Source organism: Urocampus carinirostris, chromosome 6, assembly GCF_059441175.1.
Source record: "Urocampus carinirostris isolate Australia breed hairy pipefish chromosome 6, RoL_Ucar_1.0, whole genome shotgun sequence".
Lineage (NCBI taxonomy): Eukaryota > Metazoa > Chordata > Actinopteri > Syngnathiformes > Syngnathidae > Urocampus > Urocampus carinirostris.
Genome location: NC_142354.1, coordinates 27,158,175 through 27,178,110, shown reverse-complemented (window position 1 = coordinate 27,178,110; position 19,936 = coordinate 27,158,175). Strand labels below are relative to the sequence as shown.

The window sequence follows — 19,936 nt, the reverse complement described above, 5'->3', positions numbered from 1 at the left end:
CGAGGAAAAGGAAGCCGTATTTCTTCTGCGGGATGGATGCTGGGGTAGCTCTCACAGCGCCACACAAAGAAGCACTATAGTAATGTCCTCGGAAAAACACACAAAATAGTTTTGGACATCCCGAAAAAAATGTTCGTATCTACGGTTGTTCGTAACTTGAATGTTCATAGGTAGGGGAGCATCTGTATAGCATATTCAAATGAGGACTTCTTGGCCCACACGTTGGTTGGTTGGATCCCTTAACCACACGGGCATGGGCACTGTTTCCTGTGGTGTGTCATGGGCAAGTACAGCCAGATGGCGCCCATCCTTATCCAGGTCAACATATGTTTCCACCCGGTCTCGAACCGGGGACCGTGTTCGACGAATGTGCTAACTACTGCACCATGGAAACATGTACAGACACAAAAATAACCAAACGTTTTTATTTAATTTATTTTTAAATGTTTAGCTGTACTTCTCAACAAAAGACGTCTGCTGCTATGCACAAAAAGATCCTTTTTCAATTTAGAAGCATCGGAATTTCACTGACGATACATTGACGTTTTAAAATCATAAACCTTCTTTTTTGTGTTCTGCTAGAATTGCTTTGCCTCTGCCTCTCAGGTGGCATATTTTCGACTTGAAGAACGCTAACAAGAATTCGCGTTACTCACTCAAAGTTTAAATGAATCACGTCGGTTATAACTAAACCCAAATTACTAACCATCGCATGTGTGATTCATCCCATTCATGTGACTGAGCTTAACACACTAATTGAGCAATACTAATTTCCCCCTCTACTTTTTCTTCCAGCTGATTGCCTTTGATGATGAGATGGATGTGGCTGAGGTTGATTTTTTTATTTTACTAACACGCATATCACCCTGACTTATAGTATAAACATGCCATGCTTACTAGCATTTGTGAGCTTTGTCAGCACATTAGCCCATCCCATCCTTGCTGAACCTCTTTAAATACTCGAGGCATTTACATGGAGCATCACATTCATTCCAACTATGCATTCATGTTTCTCTTATTTGTGAGATCAGTCAAATTATAACTATTTCATTTTTGCCATTAGTTGTATTTGCAAAGTGGGTGTCGCCCAGGTAAAGGATTTGAAATCATTCTGATGCTAATCAGCGTCTTGTACATGCCTGGTGTATTTGAACTGTACTAGCATCCTTTCTAGTCATTTTTGATTATCGCATATACTACAAGTTTGCATAGCTCAACATTTCTTGCTGGTTTTACTTATTTGGGATGAAAGAGTGTGTACATAAATCCATATGAGAGTATTTTAAACTCACTTTCAGTGTTCTCGTTTGACCCCGTCCTAGACGCATCATTTTTGCTGGGGACGCATAGTGTCAAATCAATGTACGTCCCCGGGACGCAACTTTTTCGACACAAAATTACCCGATTACTTTTATTTTTAACAAAGATTTACCGCACTCCAAACTTTTCATCAGGCAGATCCGCCATTGTTGTTTTGGTCTCGCAGTTCGAGTTTTCATCTGCACGCCGATCTCGTTGATTCGAGATGACGTCATTGTTGTGGTGGTTGTCGTCGAGGGAAGGTATATTATTTCAGCAATATTATTTGGTATAATGTCCAATATTGTTGTGAACTGAAAAATCTTGAAGTGATAACTGATTTGTATTACCAGTAAACTGTGATTATTAAAACTGAATGAATATATAGATTTATATTATATATTTGTCGCCGATTTACAATTTCAACCTTGATAACACTAAATTTAGGGGACCCATGGATCTCTGTTGGGACCCATAGATTTTTGAGCATGCGAGTCCCCGTGACCCATCACTTTTCAGAGGTAAAATGAACAGCACTTTTAAAGCTAGTATTAGTAATTCGTATTATAGATGGATGGATGGATAAATGGCAGATGGATCAATGGATTCTGGCTCTACAAATATATGTTTATGTTTTTTAATTTGAATAACGTCGTTCCTGATTTTATTACTGTTCCTCTTTCGAGAGTATATTGAGAAGGGGATTTTCAATATTAAAAGGTCCAAGACAGCGTAGGTTGGCGGGTTGGTCTTGTTTGCATTGCAAAATTATTTTTGATCGTCATGACCTGTGTACATAAGGAAGTGGTTAAAAGCAGGTTCCCTGTTTTTTGGGATTGTTGTGTTGAGTGGGTGTCACAGTTATACGGCGTGTGACCACTCCTTGTTTGGTTTGTCGTAACTGACCATTGTTAGAATGGGGCCAAACCTTCATGTGTGGTGAGCAGGCAGGGGAATCTCCTTATTTGTATTTTGTTATGTTATACGTTAGCCAGTTAAGACATGAATCACCTTTGACTATTGGGAAGATATTTAGAAATTTCTACATGAAAATAATTTTTTCCCAAAATTTGTATGTGCAATTTCAATTCTCTGTTTTTGCTATGGAATTGACAATAAAACTGACTTTGACTTGACTTTTACTATAAATGGTAAATGGTCTGCATTTAAATAGTGCTTTTCAGGTCAATGAAGACCTCCAAAAGCACTCTATAATGTGCTTCACACTTACCCATTCACACACACTCACACACCCATAGGGACTCAGCCATGCAAGGCGCCGACCTGCTTATTGTTGGCATTAGGCATTCAGTGTCTTGCCCAAGGTCACTTCGACATATAACACGGAGGAGCCGGGAATCGAACCAGCGACCTCTTGATCCTATAGAGTAGTTTACAAACTAACTGAATTACCATTTGGAAGAAGTAGTGAGTAACTATAACTAATTCCTTTTTTGAAGTAACGTGCCCAACTCTGGACATACCCCAATGCCCCCTTCCCTCTTTTTTTTTTCCTCGATCTAATTCTTCCCGGAATAGGAAGTTGATCAAACGCCAGCGAAGGAAATACAACATGTGCACAAGCTGGCACTTTTGTAATCAAGCCTGATTATATCATTCACTCCATGTGCTCATGCTTCCCTCACGTGCACACTTGTCGGCATCTGTGCTTGACATATCCTTTACAGCCAATGCTACTACATGGTACTGTTTAGATGTTTGATCTTTAAACTTGACCTACACATTTGCGGTTGTTTATTCTATGTAAATTACCTATCAAGCATTATTATTAACTTTCTGCCCATATCCGTTACTTGGTCCCTTTTCCCTGAGAGGCAACCTCAGACAGACCCTGCTTGTCCTTGTTTATCCCGCCTGACTGCCAAAACGGGTGAAGTCAGGTGCCTGTTATTTTTGTCCACTCTCAGTAGGGGGCGGTGCTGATTCTCAAGCTCCCACGCAGCACTGTCCCAGTTTCCCCAAGTTAATAATGCACGATTGTTGGGATCAAGCCAACTTCAGGAAGCTGTTGCATAAGAGCCAACACCCCCTCTCTTCACCCCCCACTCTTTCCGGGAATATAAACTATTTACTGATGTGGCAATTGACAATAAAAGGCTGTCTGACAATGTTCACAATCAAAGGCAACAAGTGGGAGCAATCTGCACTTGTGTGCATGTGTTTTTAGGTGATACAGAAAGTTTACACACCCTGGGTGAAGTATCAGATTTCTTTATTTCAATAACAAGACCCACAAATCATTTAAACGCTTGAAAACTCAATTTAGCTCAGTCAATAAATGACACAACACTTAAAATCATTAAAGAAAACACACAAAAGGTCCAGTCACTCAGGGGTACTAAGGAGTTTTCAAATCAAACTACTCATTATTTTTGCATTGGTGTGCACACCCTATGATGAAGATTTGGCCATGTGAAAGGGACAGCGCGTAATATTTAGTGCCTCCTAGTAATACAAAAAAATCTTCATTCAGTAAAATAACAAAACGTTGGTTTCAATAATTGTCAAAAATACATGAACTATCACGTCAATGGTAATTTTTATAAATATTCATAGGTCGAGAAATTTGTATTTCTTTTACATAACGGAATCCTTTTCTAGTAGTCGCCGCCGTGTTTGTCTGGCATCTTACTGTTACGCTGTGCTCATTTGGCTCTGGTTTTCGTTTGCATTAGACAATACAATGCCATCTAGTGGTCACATTTTACACCATGTACTTTTAAAGATTGACGTTTATATATCTTGTTAACATAAGTCCATTGCGCCCCTTATTAATGGTTGCAATTCTATTCATTAAGTCATAATAATCTGTACAAATGCAACGCGGCACCTATCTAGTCACAAGACCGACTCACTCGGGCCCAAAAAAATCCAACACAGGCCCGCATGTATTAAAGCCCGATTCAGCCCGAGTCCAACCCCAATACATTTGATTTAAGACACCAGCCCGAAGCAAATCTGAGTTTTCAAATTTTATTTTTGAAAACAAATTACAAATCCACCTTGTAGAAATAAATGTATATGGCGTACACAATTTAAAATGTTAAAAAAAACGATATAATACGAGGAAAACGTTTGGGTTGCGTTCACTTATTATTTGGGAGTCTGTATTCACTCGCACTGTCCTTTATTACCCAAGAAAGGTTTTTTTTGATGTTTTTATTTTCCTGCACATTTTTACCCGAGACGGGCACTCCTACTGCTAAGTAAACGCTAAATATGTCTCATAATTCAAACGGAAAAGTCGGAAAAAGGCTACATCAGATTTTTTAGAGCAATAAATATACACAGTGAAGATAGTCCTTAAAATCAGTATTTACATAACGGTTGTATAGTTTTACTGCGCTTGCTGTGATGTACTGGGCCATGCAATGCTACAGTTTACGATTTCCCTCGTAATGCTTTTATACAGTTGAGTAATGCAGCTTGTCATCTATTTTCGAGTATTCGAAAGCAGTCTTTTGTGAGCTTAGCACAATTTTTTCAGATTTAGTAAATATTCAGCACAGGTTCAATGTAATGTAGCCTAAGTTGCCAAGATAATTTTGTGTTTTTGATGGATATAACTTCTTGTTGTTTATTTATAAGTGACCATTTTTTTCTAGTTTCATTTTTAAATAACATGTTTGAATTTTTCCTACTAAAAAAATAATAAATCTACCAGTAAATTAAATAGTAAAATCAATAAGTCTAAGCTCAAATATCTACTCCAAACAAAATAAGTTAATAAAATAATTTCTATTCATCAGATACTACGGATCTGTTTCCACATAATTTACCAGAAAAATATTGCATTTTTTACTGCTGCTGATTGTGCGATACTCTACATATACCCTGGCAATTTTTGGGGGGAATAATTATCAATTTTATTTTGCTAATGAGATAAATTTGAACAGTTTCCCGCGTTACAGCAGATAAGGTCTTGAGGCACACCGGTTGATAAACTTTGGTTTTTAAGACCACAACAATTTAATGTAAAGAACATCCATCCATCCATTGTCTGTACCACTTATCCTCAGTAGGGTTGCGGGGTCCTGGAGCCCATCCCAGCCATCTCTGGGCAGTGGATAGGGGACTGGTTGCCAGCCAGTCGCAGGGCACACAGAGACAGACAAGTCACTCGCTCATTCACACCTAGGGACAATTTGGACCGGCCAATTAACCTGACATGCATGTTTTTGGAACGTGGGAGGAAACTGGAACATGCAAACTCCACACAGGAAGGTTCAATCTCATGACCTCAGAACTCTGTTGCACACGTGCTAACCACTTGGCTGCCGTGGTGCCCTCATGTAAAGACGTTAACAACAATAAATCGGACTTTTTATGATACAACAAACATTACATTTCCACTTTTTCCCCCGTCTCTCTGTCACGCACATGCATATTTAGAGTTGAGTGAATGCATTGAGTGGATGCTCGGCGCTTACTGAAAGAAGCAAAGTTTGCCACATTTTTGAATCGTTGCCTTAAGGGATAAGAGACTTGCCCTATCCCTAACTAACTGCCTGGCCATCTTCAAACCTTGACTAACATCATCCTTTTATTCCCCATCAGCTGGCTCCTCCACCTGAACCTGAAGTCCCAGATGAGGTGTGTTTATTTATGCTGGCCTGGTGCCTACTATCGGTTGCTAGGTTTGAGCTGTCATCGTCTTATGATACCATCAATGTTGGAGTTTGAAAACCTTAACACAAATTCAATTCTCCTATTCATTTTATTCAGCTTTTCTCTAAATGTAGCGTTTGTGTTAGTAGGCCTCGTGTGTCAATAAACCCATGTGTTTTTGTATCATGAAGGTATTCACTATTTGTATTTCGAACCATTCCAAAAGGTCAAGTTGTGGACAATGTTGTCGATCAAAGTACCAGCTTTTTGTAATGTCAAACCGAGCGTTGTTTGTTTTAGTTGGAAATGAACATTCCAGTCATTCACATACTTATCCTTGCATGATGTAATTTGCACTCAATGCATTGCAGGCATGTATACGCGTTGAGCATGTATTAACATATTTCAACCTTTCACTTTTTTGACTGCTTTCTGCTAACTCAAATCACCCTTAAAAGGAGCTTGATCCCAACCAGCCTCAGAAGCAACTGGAGGATCAGAGGAGGGTAGGTACCTAGTTTGGTCCATTTAAGGGCTCCATCCCCTACTAAAAAATGACTAACTCAGTGACTCCCAAGTTACACAGCTTTCAAAGCATGGCACTCACTCACATTCTTGCCCCTATTTGTGAATATAGTACAGTTCATTTCTCACGGATTTACCTGTATACTTACCATATGAAGGGGATTCATTCTTGCAATTATTTTCAGTGTGTTTTTCCTTTCCAAATGTATCTGTCTCGTGATCTTTTGAACACCACTTAAATGAGTTCGAAAACATACGATCAAATATGGTTTCGTTTTAACAATTTGTTCGAACGGTGCGACCTAACTGGAGGGATTCCTATTTCTACTTCACTTGTAACGATATCTATCCTGATGATATCTTAGAAGTAAATTTGTATCAATCATGTCAATACATTGCAACTTGTTATATCATTGCACTGTATTTTGTGCTGGCAGGGTGAGGTTTTGCGGCAGATCTTGGTCAACCGATACTATGGAAATGTCAAATCTGGACAAAGGAGAGATAGTCTCACACCTTTTAGCAATGGGCCACTTTCTACTGGATCACAAGGGAAACCTATTACAGGTGGGTAAAGCAATATATTTTATGAAGAAGAAATAAGGACATCGGTTATTGAGAAAAAAGCTAAAAACTATTAAGTTTCGGAGAACAGTAGTTCCACTTATACTTATTTTTTTTTTAAATCACCAATTAATTAGCATTGATACCAAATAATTAGTTTGCTGAAACATTTTCTATTTAGCCAATCATTATTCAAAACATTTTTTCGTGCAAAGTGGTCTTACTGTTTACAGATTTCTCGTTCCTTACAAACATCTAAAGAATTTTTAGGAAACATTACCGAAAAAATACTAGATTTTGTATGCAATAATGGCCATTATCACATACTAAGTACATGAAATGAAATGAAATATACTTAGTATATACTAAGTATATAAGTAGTTAAGGCTATTATTGCTTGCCAACAGGTAATCTATGGATTATTAATCGTTGAGAATATTGACAATTCCAATACAAAGAAGTTCATAAAATTATGAATAACTGAAATGTTCTTCCAATCTTCCATGCTTAAAACACAAAATAGACAAAAAAATCTATTCAGTAGTGCCATTTTTGCATGAGTAAAATTTATCTCTATAAAAGTTGGCAAATTTCAACTATTCTCTTTGATTTTGTGAGATGCAAAATCAGCATGAGTTTTGGGGTTGTTTTTGAGGGTAAAAATCAGAACAAAATCGTATGCGTGATTATCTATTTTCTGTGTCTCTAGTTGTGAGCCCCGGGGTAGGAGGGCGAGGTGATCTGAGTTTGGCAGAAGTCCAGTGTCACCTGGATAAGGAGGGAGCTTCTGATCTTGTGATTGACCTCATCATGAACGCCACTAGCGATCGCATCTTCCAAGAGAGCATTCTACTAGCCATCGCCCTCCTTGAGGGGGGCAATACAATAATTCAGGTAAGAAAGGTTACTGAGTTCAAGAGAAGTGTTTCAAAGAACTTCAAACTGAATATTGATGCCACCTGATGCACTATTGCGCAATCGAGCAAACCTTTTAGACAAAACGCCGTTTGTCATCGAAATAGAAAACACACTGCGTCCTTTCGTGTTGCATGAACAGATGTGTTGCATAACGTGCTCCTCTTTGCAAGCGCCATCACCTGAGCAAGGGCTGACTACACAGAGTACACAAAAGCGCTCACATGACTTGCGTTACATAAGCCGCCGCCTGCCCTGGGGAATGACGCCAGTAGCTCTAGCCTTCTAACACCTCAGCCAGTCTCTTAAATGGGTCACACTTTGCCAGTAAAAAGAGGGGTGATAAAAATCCTAGCCTGTCGAAGGCCTTGGGAGAAATCTTGGAGATTTCAGGCTCTCTCTGGATTGCCGGTGCTACTTGAGGCACATGAACTCAATTGACTTGTTGACTGCACGCTGAGGTCAGAGCATAGAGGGGCTCATTGTCCTGCAAAATGTGTTTCTATTGTCTTCAATCTAAAGGAGTCTGCGTTTGGTATGCTGGTGGTCGTGGACATTTATAGATCTTATCCGGGGTGGAGTGAATTTACAACTCATCAGCAGATGCATTACATTTCTGTTTCTTACATAATGATGGGTTGCCTGGCCCCTTTGTAGGACAGAGGGCTTCTTGTTGTCCATAGCAGGATAAAAAAATACCCACATCATTTCTCGAGGAGGTTGTTTATTGGCTCCTGGGCGAAAGCAGAAAAACTCATTTCGGGCGGCACAGAAAGCAATTCTTAGTCACAGGGTGGACACGGCTGTCTCTGCCTGATGTAATCAAGCGATAAAAATTCTAAATCATAATAATGTTTATGGCTCGTGGCTGACTTTTTGCCCAATTTGTTGGTGCAACAGATTACCAACACTTTTTATTATCAAAGAGTATATACAAAATAATGGACTGAAAACAAGGTTCATTGTCCTTCACCCCAAAAACTAGGTTCTTCTAAGGCAGAAAATAAAATTGTCGTAATTTCCAAGTAAAATTGTGGATTTTTCTTTGTCGGAAACTCGTGTTCTCTTCCTTTATTCAGAATACTTGAGAAGGAAATTAAATGTTTTTGAGATGAAGTGTTTGAGGAGTATTTTAGGAGTGACGAGATTGGATAGATTGAGAAATAAAATTGTAAAAGACAGAACTGGAGTAGTAGTGGAACTGAGCAAGCGTGTGGATGAAAGAGTACTCAGTTGGTTTGGACACATGGAGACGTCGGATGGGGAGCGAATGTTGAAGAGGATGTACAGAGCAGAAGTAAATGGAAGGGGACCAAGAGAAAGGCCGAGATTGACTTGGATGGATGGTGTTATGGGTGCACTGGAGGAAAGAGGTCCAAATATAGTGGAAGCTAGAGCTCTTGTTGGTGATGGGAATGAGTGGTGAGGTGTTGTGAAAAGATAGTCTGATGTTTACACATATTCTAAGGGATGGGCAGGGCACCTGCATGATACGGCAGGGGTAAACCAGTGAAAGCTGTCGGGCCCTGCTCTAGAACAGAAGATGCTGTGCTGTGTCACCCTGACCCCAGTGACATGGCCGCTTTCTTGTGTCCTGTTTCATCTGGAGGGACGGAAGCATGACCAACTTGGGTGCCGAGGTGCGTAACTTGTTTGGGCATTTCGGTTGGCCATGGTCAAATATTTGGTGGTTTTTGGGCTTTTTTTTCTTTTCTTTTTTTTTTTTGTGTATGTGTTTGTTCTTGCTATCAGTCACCCCTCTCGAGGGATTTGACCAGGGTAGGTAGATAGATAGATGGATAGATATTTAGATAGATAGATAGATAGATTCAGAATACTTGCTAGCTTGTCTTCAATGCCAAAACTATTTTTTCTTCCTCTAGGTAAAATCTAAATTCTTTATCAATGCTGAAAACTAGCATCATCTTTTTCTATTGCGAAAAGCAGTATTTTCATTTAATACGTCAAAATTTAGCTTCAGGATCTTCCTTATCAATGTTGTCATCTACCTTACTGAAAACTAGCATCCTTTGTTTTTTTACACTGAAATCTTTTAGTACAGGTGTAACTAGCCACTCCAAAAACTTACTTAAACCTCTTTGTCAAAAACGAGCATCGTCTTCTTCTACCAAAATTAGCTTCATCTTCTTTTAACGCCACAAAATATTTTTTTTGTTTGCTGAAATCTACCATCATCTTCTTTCATGCCAAAAACATCTACTTTTACAACAGAAACCAGCGTAGCTGTCTTCTTCTTAAGTTATGAGACTTATACTCCAGTGCAATGTGTTTTGTTTTGTTTTTCCCCACATAATTTAGCATTTTTAACCCTCTAAAATGGAAGAAATATGTATTAAATCTAAGCACAATCTCAATGCTGCCTCGTTGATGACAATAAACTGAAATTTTAATGTTAATCATTTCTGACATAGGACCATTTTCCAATGATTTACCATTTTAATCCTTCTTTCTGAATTCATCCTTGCTTCGCTCAAGGTGTAACATATGCTGCACATGCAGTGTTTTGCAAAACCACTCAGCAAACAACTTTTCCAGCCTACCATCACATGCACACGGGTACACAGACCCATGGATTTATTCAGAGGCGATTTGTTACATAAGGAGAGACGGTTTAGACGCTCTCCCGCGGCATCTTTACAACATTGTCTTAATGACCTCAGATCCTGTCACACGAGAAAACAGGTGCCACCCTATTACTCAATAGGCGTGCTGCGGCTTCCCCTCAGACTTCTTGGTATTTTACCGTCCCACTGCCTCGTGTTCAATCACAATTTATTTTCAGCTGTCTATAGCTGCACAGTGGCCAATGGAGTTGTGTTTAAAAACACATAAAGTGCTCCCTGGTATAATATCTCAAACAATCACATGCATCTTGTTGTAGTATTTGTTATAATCACTTTGATTTAGCTTGTCATAAAACACACATAAAATGCTCCCTGGTACAATAGTTCAACTAATTAAGTGCATCTTGTTGTAGTATTTGTTAAAGTCCCATTGAATTGTCATTGCACCAGTGCAGATTCACAAGGCACATCAAATATCTGTTTATTTTGAGACACGTTTCTGACATTACTTTTTGTCCCAGGAGGCCATAAAAGTGAATCAATATTGATTCTGTCAAAAAGCTGTTGGGTTTGAGAGAAAGCCTTGGTGTAAAATGCTCTGTACACAAGCTCGTGGTTATGTTGATATTGGTTGTGTTGAAGCATAGGTAATAACAGAAGCACTTAGGTTTCACGACCAGTAATTAACTGTGCTTTAGGTGAAACCATTATGTTGGTAGGTTTGCCGCCTCCTGTTGTCTGCAGTTGATATAAACCAACTGTGAGATTATAATCCAATAATAGGATAATGTGCTTGCAATTATAACCATCCAAATTTTGCTGGAAGATAGTAATCAGTCTTAGGTTTGTGAGGGTAATTATTTGTTCATTGGCAGCTCCCGAAAATATAAGAAAATACTATGGGTGAAGCAGTTACAGTTTTTCATACAAGTAGTATTACTTGCAGATCTTGTTTTTTTTATGATTTTTTTTTTTATGATCTCAATCTTTTGAAAAAAAATCACTCCTTTCTGTAATTTTTTTGTCATGGTTAATTTGGGACCACTACCCACAACAATATGCAGAAATGCATGACGTAGACCCCTGCCCCCCTCCCGACTGTTTTAACATGCACTCTGCTGCTCACAGCAATAGTCAACAGGAGATAATGGATTGGCCGCCCGATTGTTGTTCATTTTAGGTGGAAAGACCCAAAAAATAAGACCTGCCACACATGAGACAAATTTGTTCGCTTGTCCCCCGCTCTTAGCAATAATCGACCGGGGACAATGTATCTCGGTAGTAGTCCGTTTTAGGTAAGGAATAATTGCACACTTTAGTGGCCCAAATCTATTTTAAAAAGTGCTCTGCCGGTCCCTGGTCGCAGCAATAGTCAACTGGGGATCATGGATTTCAGCCGCGCGTGTGCTGTTCATTTTAGGTGGAAAAATGGGACAATGAGAGCCACCACACATTATATCAAATTGCGTTCTCTGCCCCCGCTCCACGCAAGAGTCAACTAGGGATAATTGATGGCAGAAACCAAGCAATTCATTAAACATTGAACATTATCTGAAAAACTAATGTTTTATATTGGCACAAAAAACAGTTCTCTAAAATAATAACAAAAACTTATTCCCTTCAGCAGAAGAAGACCGTGACTAAACTTAGACAAAATGAGGAGGGAGATTTGATTGGTGAATGATCCGTTTATTTCAGAAGGGACCAACAACTGATCCACAATTGTAATTGCAATAAATCTGTGCACTACTATAACAATACTGTATCCAACTGTCCGCCAGACTATTTAGCTCAACAACAACAAAAGAGGTCGAGAAGACTGTAACAGAACAATGTTAGAAGTTGACATGTTGTCTTTTCTGAGGAACAAGCACAAACATATAGCATTATGAAAGAGTACCTATTCATTCGTCTAAAAATCCCAATTATAAATTCTTATTAAATAATTTTCATACCGATCCTATTAGTTGTCTCACACATATTTTCTAAAATCATATTGGAGCTGAATTGTTTCAAAGAGGGAATGAGCTCTTCTTCATCAGATATGCATCGGTAAAGTTCAATTCGGGCCTTGATCGTTTGAACCAAGAATCCTCGGAAAGCCTTTGAATGTACCGACAAATAGGGCGTCTTGCATAAGTCTAATAATGTCACCTAATCGGATTTGTAAAGCCACCTTCTTCAAATTATCAGATTCTCAATGTTCTTCAATTCTCGGTATTTTCGTTGAGTCAGAAGACTGCATGTCATCCGTTTCTGCTCTACCTCTATATCTGTCTTTGTTTTTCTCTATTTCTCTAAATACTTTTCTGTATTTTCTCTCTGAATATGGACATTTCTCAAAAAAGGATAGCTGTTTTCCTAAACTTTTGAAATCAATTGTAATAATCAACAAAAATGTAATCTAGGACCAACACATTTTACTAACAACAGTTTCCAATATTTTTTTCCTAATTCACTTTCAGTTTGGAAAATGCCCTATCCGTCTTTTACATGTAAAACACTAGAAGTATTTTAAACAAAGTATTTTGAATTAAAGACTTAATATGGATTTTTAACTGACATCAGCAGAGTTAAAACAGAACTCATTTGTAAATCGAGAGCTCCCCGCATTTAATACAAGGTTTACACCGCTTATTCATAGCCAAATTCAAGCACTTTTCAAAGTCAATTTTCCAAATTCGCCATTACCTTTAAAAGAAGAAATCTGGTGTGAAGCATGTATTTTGCAGATCCACAAATACATCTGCGATTTTACATATGCAATATTTATCTTGCAGCTGCATTTATAAACGTATATGATTTTTGATTTTGAATGTATCGTAAATATATTTGTGGATCAGAAGATTCTTGTGTCATGGTTTGAGACAAATTTCTCCCCATATAGGTGTTGCGTAAAAATTGTAATATGTAACATACATTTCTTTGTTGCAGGACGTTTATGAAGTTTAGAATGACAATTTAACACTGGAAAATGGGACCTTAGTTTTTGCCTGGCCCATAATATATATCTATTATTGATAGGTAATCTTTGCACTCATACACCTATCATAGTGCCCTGTTTAGGTGTAGCATGCACCTGTCCTCTTGAGCGATGACGGAAAACCAAATACAAAGCAAAGCCACGAAAGAGCAGTGTTGGTGTCATTTTTACAGACTTGTTTTATTTTTCTTCTATTTTTTTTTTTTAATTTTATTTTATATTTTTTATTTATGTTTTATTTTTCTTGAATTTTTCTTTTTCTTTACTGTTTTATTTTTCTTCAATTAATGTGTGGTCTATCGAGTCTGAGGGGCAAGAAAAGTGGAAACAATTTCAAACATTTACAAGCACATCACCTAAAATTCAAGCCCTTTTCGAACCTTAAAAACACAACATCAAAATCTAAGCATTTTCAATGATTTCTAGCTCCCGCACAAACCCTGATAATGCATTCAATAGTTCTAAAAAGTAGGACAGGTTAGGGATCAGGTTTTCCTCACCCTCGTCCTAATCAGCTTCTGTGAGCTGACGTAACAGCGTTTAGCGCTGAGATGGCAGCAGGCCTTCACGGTAACCACTCAGCTGATTACTCTTCTTATGTAAGGAGGGATTGTTGAGAAGAAAAAATAGGACAGAACATATCAACCCGAAGCAGGAATACAACAGGTTCCGACTTACAATAATGTCCAACAAAGCGGTATGCAACACATGTCCATTCTGACTTTGATTTCTTTGCAAAATCTCCACATGAGAACTGGCAAATGTTGGCGCTGTTGGCAAGGTTGCGTAATTGCGATCCACGTTGGAGTTACGTAGTCTGTGGTCTGAAATGACAAAAAGAAGCTGTGTTCATTTTGGCTTTGGCACAGCTCTGTGATCACGTGTGCAGCATGTGCATGGCAGCGAGGATTTCTTCAGTGTTGCGAAGAAAAGTGGTTTGATATTCGGCCAAATTGGTCAAGTCGTTGTATGCTGGATGTAAATGGGATGACCTATAATTTATTCAAAATTTGAAATATCGATGCTCGGCCTAGAGGTCTTTGTTCTAGAAATGTATCAATTCTTGTTTTGTTGTTCCTGTAAGAATGATCTGCATTCTTATCCAACTAGAATCGGAATGGATAACTACCCTTAAAGAAAAAGTCAACCCAATTTATTTTACTGTACATTGCAGGGACTTCCTCTTGTTGGATTATATATCATTGTTATTGTTTTACCAACATACCAAAAGGTATGTTTTAAAATTGCATGAATTAATTCCTTCCAAAAATCGTATTTTACTACAAATATTTCTTTAAAATAAGAAAAGTAATAATGAAAGGACACATACTAGTCAAATTATTTGCAGTTTTTGACCATTTTATTTATTCTATACCTGTGAAGACATGGTGTTTTGCTCCAATTGTCTCATTTCCGGGTGGTAATCACTTTCACAAGAATATATTTTATTTTTAAAGAAAAGTGCATTGCGTCAAAGGTAAGTTATAATTGTATCAAGGGCTAAAGTTTTGTGTGATTAGGCAAAGAATTACAAGATGTTTGTCTTTGAAAAATATTCTGCCCATTGAACAAGATAATTTGACTTGAAAACATGATTCTTTTAATTTAAAAGCTATTATCTACTCTATTTTTTTCTTTAACTTTTTAAATTTTCTATTGATGGAAAAAATCATTCAAAATAACAGAGTCGTACATGGTTTTGTTTTCCTCCCCATTGTAAAGAAAAAAATAGATAATAAAAACTAGCGGTATTCAATATTCGCAATTATATGATACAGTATGCTCAATACTGATAAAGATGCAACCCCCCCAAACATACAAGCCTCTGAAATACCATTACTTAAAAGACAAAAGCAAACAACAACAACAACAATAATAATACTAAATAAACAAATACATGTAAAAACGATTTTTTTATTATCCACTTCTGTAATTCTGAGTTTGTAAATTAAGCACAGAAAACAACAAGCAATATTGTTGAGGTGGTGATCAAATTACAACATGCCGTATCCGTGAATAGTTCAGAATGTTCCCTGCTTTTTAAAAAAAAACTAAAAAAATAGTCATGCGAATATGAGCTAAATATGATTTATTCGTAATACATTTCAGAAAGTTGACGCTACAAATTGCGCAGAGTAGAGCAGTTGGAAAAATGGAGTGGTCTCTCAGGAACCGTACTCTTATGGCTCAGATCCTACAACTCAGATAGGACGCACTGTGTTAAATATGGTGAAATGACATCTGAGCCCTTAAGTGTTACCTGTGGTGTTCCGCAGGGTTCAGTACTTGTCCCCCTTCTTTTCAGCATTTAGAATGCTTCCATTGGGAAGCGAGAATAATATCAGTTTCCATTGCTACGCAGATGACACTCAACTTTATCTTCCGAGGGAGGAATCTGCCACACTAAACTGCTGAAATTTGGAGGCCTGCCTCACTGATATCTTTCAGATTTTATTTCGCCCTATGTTCCGGTCCGGAGCCTTTGCTCTACAAATGCTGGTTTACTAGTGATCCCAAGACCCAAGAAGAGATCCGCAAGTACGAGAGCGTTATCCATTCGGGTTGTGGAATGCTCTTCTCCCTGAGATTCGATCTGCAACCTCAATGGAAATGTTTAAATCTAGGCTTTTTGTCATATTCTAATAACTCAATCAAGTGTCTTAAGTGTCATTTAGGTCTTGCGTTCGGATTTTTGACCTTTAATTCCTGCTAAAAAAATCAACCACAAACTCATTCTCCCCTCAGCGCTCATTCTACCAGCGCTTGACGAGCGACAACAAATCCGAGAAGTTCTTCAAGGTGTTTAATGAGCGCATGAAGTTGGCCCAGCAGGAAATCAAAGCTACTGTGACAGTGAACACCAGTGACCTTGGCAACAAGAGGAAAGATGAGGAAACCCCGGACAAAGACACGCCAGCACGCAACAAAGGTTAGCAACCAGAGAGTATTTCCAAAAATGTATACGAGCACCTCTTAACCTAAGAATTTCGATATACGAGTGTTTGTTTGACAAAAATCAAAGTCCAGTTCACGAGCAGTCCCAGAGGCTACCATTAGAGACCGCTCACCTCTCGTGACTGCTTACTGCCAGCATCAGCTCGTCCAGTTTGCGCAGACAATCTAGCCGACGACAGGAAAATGTAAATTCAAAATTATGCCGGAAAAACTCTTTGAGTGTGCGCTCATTTAAAGTTACAGTAACTTTACTTTTAATAGTACAGTAAGTGCTTCCGTGTCATCAACAGTCTATCAATCTCATACCTGTCAACCTCCGCCATCTGCTTCCCTTCTTAATGATTGCAAATCCTCCTTATCAAGCTATTATAAACCATACAAACACAACTCTTTTTTTGTTTTGTTTTCTTAAAATTATTATACAGCATACACAATGTAAAATGATCCAAAACATATAAGTTGACAGGTAAACACACTCCTGGACTCATTTTATTTTGTTCATATCATTATATTGATCTTATCACTGTATTTTTTATGTTTAAACACTATTTGAATGCGTAGTTATTGATCAGGAAGATGTGTTGGATTCACTTGTATGGTTTTGGTTGGACGGGACTGGACCAATTTGTTTTAAATCATCTGATATCAGGAAAATGTGCTCGTTTTATGGCATTTCAAGCTACAAGCACCATCCTGAAACGAATCGTTCGACTTGTTTGAAGTGCTTGACTTTGATTGTTGCGGTCAGTTAAGGACACGCCACAGGTGACCGTGGTGACGGAAGAGGCCAAAGAGCAACTGGTCGAAGCCTCAGCTGTCACCAAGAAGGCCTTTACAACATACCGTCGTGAAGTTGAAGCTGAGGAGCATCAAGCGGCAGCCGACGGTTCCTCGGCAGCCGCGGCTGAAAAGGGTCAAGAGGACGGAGAGATGAGCGTCATCATCACCATCATGCAGCCCATCTTGCGTCTCATGCAACTGCTGTGCGAGAACCACAACAGGGATCTTCAGGTCTGTCAATGTGCAGTCACCTATTATCTTACAAATGTTTTATTTATTTGTTCACAAGCATAATAGCCTGGTGTTGGCCCGCTTGGTGTTGCTGGGTATTCTCCTTGGTTGTGGTTGTTGGGGCTTGGTTCGGTGAAAAAGCACCGGGGAGCCACTAAGAAGTTCCTAAGAGCCGCACAGCCGCTTGTACGCGAAAGCAGATGTTGATGGTATTTATTGAAGGTGCCTTGACACAAAACCTAGCCAAAAACACTCCAAGAAGCCTGAAAAAACTTTATAAATTTTCACTAAAAATCAGTTAAGCCATTTCGGAGCATAAAAACCACGTATGAAAACACACATACGCAAATAGGGATTTATATATAAGTTTAGATGAGACAAGATTTCTACATACTCAGTAGTTTGAAAATGAAACCCTGTTGATAATAGGCACCGATTGCAGAACTTCTTGTTGCAGCTGTTTGCGAAATTTTTGTCTGGTTTCACTATGACCTGTTGTTATTATGAACCAGACAAAATTTGTGCTTCGATACCACATATGAGTCATTTTACTATATTTTCAAAACAATTTATGACTACATTTATCCGTGTATAACGTGCAACCCTTGTTTTTCTTTTAACATTGTTTTTCTCAGCTCAAACTATTGTAAGTAACAAATATTGTTGAACGCATGATTAAAATATTTCAGTGACAACACCAAGACTATAAATACCAACATAAAGTTTACAACATATTTATTTAATCTTCTTCAAAGTCCGATTCCTCATCAGATACACCAAGAGTTGCTTCTATTAGCTTGTTTGGCCTTTATTTATATCTTTCAGGACTTCTGTTTACTCCATTCTCTTACATTTGTATCCGGTACCATGAATAGAAATTGTGTGATAATGAAAACAAATCAATTGCCTTTTCATATGTCATCTATATAACTGGTGGTTTAGTGGTTAAGATCTGGCGCGCTCACGGCCGCCACTTGGGTTTGATTCCCTTTTCGTCCAATGGGGTGTTTTCGACTGATCAATTATCATAAATACGGTAATACTAATACTAACACCAAACCTCATCTATTAAGTCTACACAAACTTTTTGGGTTTTTTTTGGGGTAAAAAAAAGTATTACAACACACGAATATATACAGTAAATGAAACATTTCTAATTATGAATTTCATTTTACCTTATCTTATTAATCAAGTGAAAATAAATCCTCCTTGAATTAGGCAACTGAACTGCCATGCAAATTGGAGGATTACTCTTTCCAATATATACAAAAATGCTTAAAATAGGAAAGAAACAGTTTTTGTAAATATTTGCTCATTTTGAGAATTACGTTTTGCTAAAATCTGAAAAACGAGGCAATTGTAATGCAGAGAAATGTTCTAGTTCCTTTATTTTTCTGATTTGAATCTATTCCAAATATATTACTTAAAAAAACTATCATTAAATATGGTCAATATATAAGATATTATAGTACTTGTTCAAGTAATCATTTTCCCTTGTTTTACTAAAAACTCTAATTAAACAATGAGCTCAAATTGGTTAAATAATAATGCCAAATATGTGTCACGGTTGCCCTGGCGCCCAATTGGCCCCGCCCATGTGGCGCCAGCTCCGGCTCATTGACAGATTGGCCGTCTATTTAAGCTCAGTGCTCTCACTCTTCCTTTGTCAGTCTGTCAATTAACCTATGACGTGGGTTTTGACTCTCTCCTGTTTTCTGTTGGTATTTCCTGTCCGGTATTTTTCTTTTCCCGTTTATTTTTTCCTGTTTAATATCGGTTTCCAGTTTCGTTCCTGTCTAGTTAGTCCTGTTTAATTTCGATATCCTGTTTTGATATCAATCCTGTCCGACCTGCTGTTTAATATCGGTTTACAGTTTAGTTCGCGTCTAGTTTGTCCTGTTTATTTCCGATGTCTTGTTTTGATATCCATCATGTCTGTACAGTCCTGTCCTGTATCGACCCCATCTGTCCGATATCTACTCGGCCAATTGTTATCAATCTCGTCCTATAATTCCACGCCAGACTGCTGCCTAACGTGCATAGCTCCCCATTTCCCGTAAATTAAAAGGCTTGTGTGAGAAATGTCACGCATTTGGGTCCTGATCCTGTTCCGGTTCATGACAATGAGCAGCATGTTTGCCAATTTCTCAAAACTGTGTTGACACTGTGCAAACAGCATTTTGCAACTCAGTATCATGCGTTTAGTCTTATTTTTACATATTTTAAGCGTGTTTGTTTACTCAAAAATTACACAATGTATAATTTAACAACACGTTTAACTTCTTTATTGATTAAAATCTCGTAATTATGTCGGGAAATCCTTCTCATTTTATTGATTTTCCTTTTTCATTTTAAAATTGAACAAAGGAACACTGAAAATGAGGGATGTTTTCTGCCAGTAGGGCCAGATCTTGTTGGTGTCATGATTACTGCTCCTTTGACGCCAACGGCCTCGGACACTGATTGGCCG

At 38.2% G+C, this 19,936-nt stretch overlaps 1 protein-coding gene across 1 annotated transcript in view; it reads left to right on the top strand.

Moving 5' to 3' along the window:
* The window catches only part of itpr1b (inositol 1,4,5-trisphosphate receptor, type 1b), a 104,464-nt gene that overhangs the window by 38,435 nt on the left and 46,093 nt on the right, over positions 1–19,936 (top strand). The window contains exons 39-45 of the mRNA XM_088338526.1: positions 796–831; positions 5,878–5,913; positions 6,387–6,434; positions 6,891–7,020; positions 7,727–7,911; positions 16,246–16,429; positions 17,204–17,466. Of these exons, the coding sequence (XP_088194652.1) occupies positions 796–831; positions 5,878–5,913; positions 6,387–6,434; positions 6,891–7,020; positions 7,727–7,911; positions 16,246–16,429; positions 17,204–17,466 (882 nt within the window). The remainder of the gene's footprint in view (positions 1–795; positions 832–5,877; positions 5,914–6,386; positions 6,435–6,890; positions 7,021–7,726; positions 7,912–16,245; positions 16,430–17,203; positions 17,467–19,936) is intronic.